At 52.5% G+C, this 3,709-nt stretch overlaps 1 protein-coding gene across 1 annotated transcript in view; it reads left to right on the top strand.

The window, feature by feature from the left end:
• The first annotated feature begins 193 nt into the window (after positions 1-193).
• Positions 194-3,709, top strand: part of cmtr1 (cap methyltransferase 1) — a 28,208-nt gene continuing 24,692 nt past the window's right edge. The window contains exons 1-3 of the mRNA XM_059983492.1: positions 194-455; positions 2,915-3,069; positions 3,371-3,529. Coding sequence (XP_059839475.1) covers positions 320-455; positions 2,915-3,069; positions 3,371-3,529 — 450 coding nt within the window. The 5' untranslated portion in view covers positions 194-319. The remainder of the gene's footprint in view (positions 456-2,914; positions 3,070-3,370; positions 3,530-3,709) is intronic.

Below are 3,709 nucleotides of genomic sequence, written 5' to 3'. Positions count from 1 at the left end.
GCGCTGTTGCCCTAAAGAGGTGTGTCTCAGAGAGGACGGACTGACCTCAAGGGGCGTGGTTTATTTCCTGGGGCGGTCTTACGGGGACGGGCTTTACCTCAATGGGTGGGACTTGACCTCAAGGGGCGGGATTTGAAAAGAGGCGTGTCATTTCAGGGGCGGGGCTTTCCCTACACCGGGGTCGCCCTCAGGATTGGATTTACCCTCAAGGGGCGTGGTTTCAGCAACGACATCTGCTGCTCGCCGGGCGTGGCGGTCCCTGCTGATTGGCGGCTGCGCGGGGTCAGAGGTGGCACGGCGGCGGCACCGAGGCGGCACCATGAAGCGCCGGTACCCCGAACCCGAGCCCGAGGACTGGGCCCAGCAGCAGGCCCAGCTCCCGGGCCCTCCCAGGCGCAGGCGGACCGACTCCGGGCTCACGTCCGGGGAGAGCAGTGGCGGGGAGCGTGCCGCAGGTGGGTGGAACGGGCTGCGGAGGGAGGGTGAGGTCCGTGGGCCCAATAGGCAGCTGCGTAGGAAGGATTGGGGGAGAATGGAGGGTTGGGGAGAGGAAGAGGGGAGGGATGGAGGGGAGGGAGGGGAAGGAAGTGGGATGGAGGGAGGGGAAGGAAGGTGGAATGGAGTGAGTGGAGGGAGGGGAAGGAAGGTGGGATGGAGTGAGGGGAGAGAGGGGAAGGAAGGTGGGATGGAGTGAGTGGAGGGGGGGAAGGAAGGTGGGATGGAGTGAGGGGAAGGGAGGACTCCTCCAATCATCTTCTCGCTAAATAACCATCGACTTTCCATTGAGGTCTATGAAGGGAGAGCAGTGGAAGTGGTGTGGATGGATTTTATTGAGGCATTTGACAAGGTTGTTTGTACGCTCATTGAGAAAGTCAGGAGGCATGGGATCCACGGACATTTGCGTGGATTTGGAAATGTCTTGCCCACAGAAGGTAGAGGGTGGTAGTAGACGGAGGTCTGTGACAATTGGTGTTGCGTTCGGATCCATTCTGGTCGTGTGGAGAGGAAGGTCAGTAAGCTGGCAGATGACAGGAGGGTTACTGGAGTTGTGAACAGTGAAGAAGGTTGTTGTAGGCTCCTGCCAGACATTGACAGGATGAAGAGCTGTGCTGAGAAGTTGAGTCCAGGAAAGTGTGAAGTCATTCACTTTGAAGGAAGAATACAGAGTAATGGCAGGATTCTTTATAGTGCGAATGAACAGTGTTGGTAGAGTTGTTAAGGTGGTGGTGTTGATTAGTTGGGGGATTGAGTTCCAGAGCTGTGGGGTAATGTTGCAGCTCTGCTAGAGTATTTTGTACATTTCTGGTTCCCTCATTGTAGGAAGGATGTGGACACTTTAGAGAGGGTGTAGGGGAGATTTACCAGGATGCTGCCTGGATTAGAGAGCTTGTCTTAAGATGATAAATTGAACAAGCTAGTGCTTTTCTCTTTGGAGCCATGAGGGATGAGAGGTGACTTGATAAAGATACATGAGGTGATAAGAGGCATAAGATAGAATGGATAGCCAGAGATTTTTACCCAAGTGGGAATGGCTAATATGCGGCCTAATAATTATGAGGTGTGTGGAGGAAAGTATTGTTTGGAGGGTGTCAGAGGTGGGTTCTTTAACAGAGTGGACATAGAGGCAGATACATTAGGGACATTTAAGAAACTCTTGATAGATACATGGATGAAAGAAAAATGGAGGGCTGTGTAGGAGGAAGGGTTAGATTGATCTTCAAATCGGTTAAAAGGTCAGCATAACCTTGTGAGGTAAAGGCCCTTTACTGTTCTGTGAAGTGGCTCATATAAATTACAGAGCTCCCAGCTCTGATCTCTGCACAACACCACTCATCATGGACCTCCGTTCAGAATAACACCCCTCCAGCACCAGCTTTGAATCCAGTCTACTATTTCAATGTGGATGGCATGCATCTTAATTTTCTGGATGAGCCTCCCAAGGGGGACCTTGTCTAATGCCTTACTAAGGAGTATGTTGACGATATCTACAGCTCTTCATCAATCACCTTCTTGAGAAGCTCAAGTTAGTAAAACAACTAGCCTTACACAAAGTCATGCTGACTGTCTGTAATCATGCTGTGGTTTTCTAAATGTGCATACTGTACCTCTTGCCTGTAAGGTTCTCCTCCAGTAACTTCCAGCACTGAGGTGAGGTTCGCCAGCCTAGAATTTCCTGGAATATTCTTATTTCTTGATCAGTTGAACACCATGGACTTTTCTGCAGTCCTTTTGCTCCTCGTTATTTGTGATGGTACAAGGATCTTGGTTAATGTCCCAGTAATCTCATCTTGCCTTGGACAACAACCTGGTATTATATCAATCCCATCAGGCCCTGGACACTCAACCTCTTTGATGCTCTTCGAAAGAGCCTGAACATATCGGTATGTCCCACACTACTCTCACTGTCTTCCGCATCTGCCTTCCGGGTGAATGCCAACACAAAGTACTCATTTGGACCTTGGCCACGCTCTGATAAATTCCCTCCTTTATCCTCAAGTTGTCACCCTCTATCATCTTGTTCTAAACTGAAACTCTTTCCACTATGTGCAAGAATATGAGGTGATAATTAACCTGTAACCTGATTCTGTAGCTGCACCCTTGTGGGACACCAGTGTTTGGAGTAATCGTGATGAAGGTGTTAATTTCCAGCTTCCAGTTGCCCAGGGAGGTGTTGAGTCCCAGGTCTTGTAGCTTGGAGATGAGCTGATTTGGAATTACAATGGTAAAGGTGGCGCTGGTATCAATGAACAGATGAATGTCAGTATTTTTGTTCCCTGGTTGTTCCTGAAAAGAATGCAGGGTTGGAAGAAGGGGGAGAGGAGCAGGCGGCAGGAGGTGGGTTGGGAAGGGGTGGGGACGTGGGTACAGGACCATTAAAGTCTCAGAGCATGACTGTCTCTCTCCCCTCTCCCAGTGACAGGCAGCAGCGATGAGGACTCTGACGGTGAGGGGCCACGGATGGGGTTCGGGGCCCCTGTGCCGCCAGAGGCGGCAGGTTCCGAGGTCCCACCCTCTGACCCCCTCTCCAGCAAGTACTCCATGTACAACAGTGTCTCCCAGAAGCTCATGGTAAATGTGCTGGAACTCTCTCCCAAGCCTGTCCCTTCCTCCTAACCCCCACCCTGTCACCTCCCTCCCCCCAAACACTGACATCTGCTTGCAACATCCTCATAGCCTCACCCCCTCATCCTTTCACCCCCATGCTCTCTCCCGAACTTCTGTCTGCTCACCCCGTCCCCTCTCGACAAGCCCCACCTAATCGCTCATCCCCCTCTCCCTCTCATGCCATCGTCCCCCCCCCCCATCACCGCCACTCCTCCCCCCCACCCCCCCTCTGTATTCCTGCTCTGACCTCTCTAATACCCCACAGATGAAGATGGGTTACCGTGAGGGGGAAGGTCTGGGCAAGTTTGGCCAGGGCCGGAAAGAGATAGTGGAGGCGTCGCTGCAGCGTGGGCGCCGCGGGCTGGGACTCAAAGTGAAGGGCTTCGACGGAGACCTCAACATCGACTGGCAGGTGGAGACCGAGGTGAGTGCAGTCCTCTGCTCCCTGTAATATCAGTCACTTCGTGTCACTCGTTCAATGCCAGGCAACGGTAACTGCCATGCACACCGTGTCAGTTGCTCAGTGCCCAGCAACGGTAACCACAATCCACACGGTTTCAGTCACGCAGTGCCCAGCGGCAGTAATGCGACCCACTTGGTGTCA

Source organism: Hypanus sabinus, chromosome 10 (genome assembly GCF_030144855.1).
Source record: "Hypanus sabinus isolate sHypSab1 chromosome 10, sHypSab1.hap1, whole genome shotgun sequence".
Classification (NCBI taxonomy): domain Eukaryota; kingdom Metazoa; phylum Chordata; class Chondrichthyes; order Myliobatiformes; family Dasyatidae; genus Hypanus; species Hypanus sabinus.
This window is presented reverse-complemented; position numbering and strand designations above follow the sequence as displayed.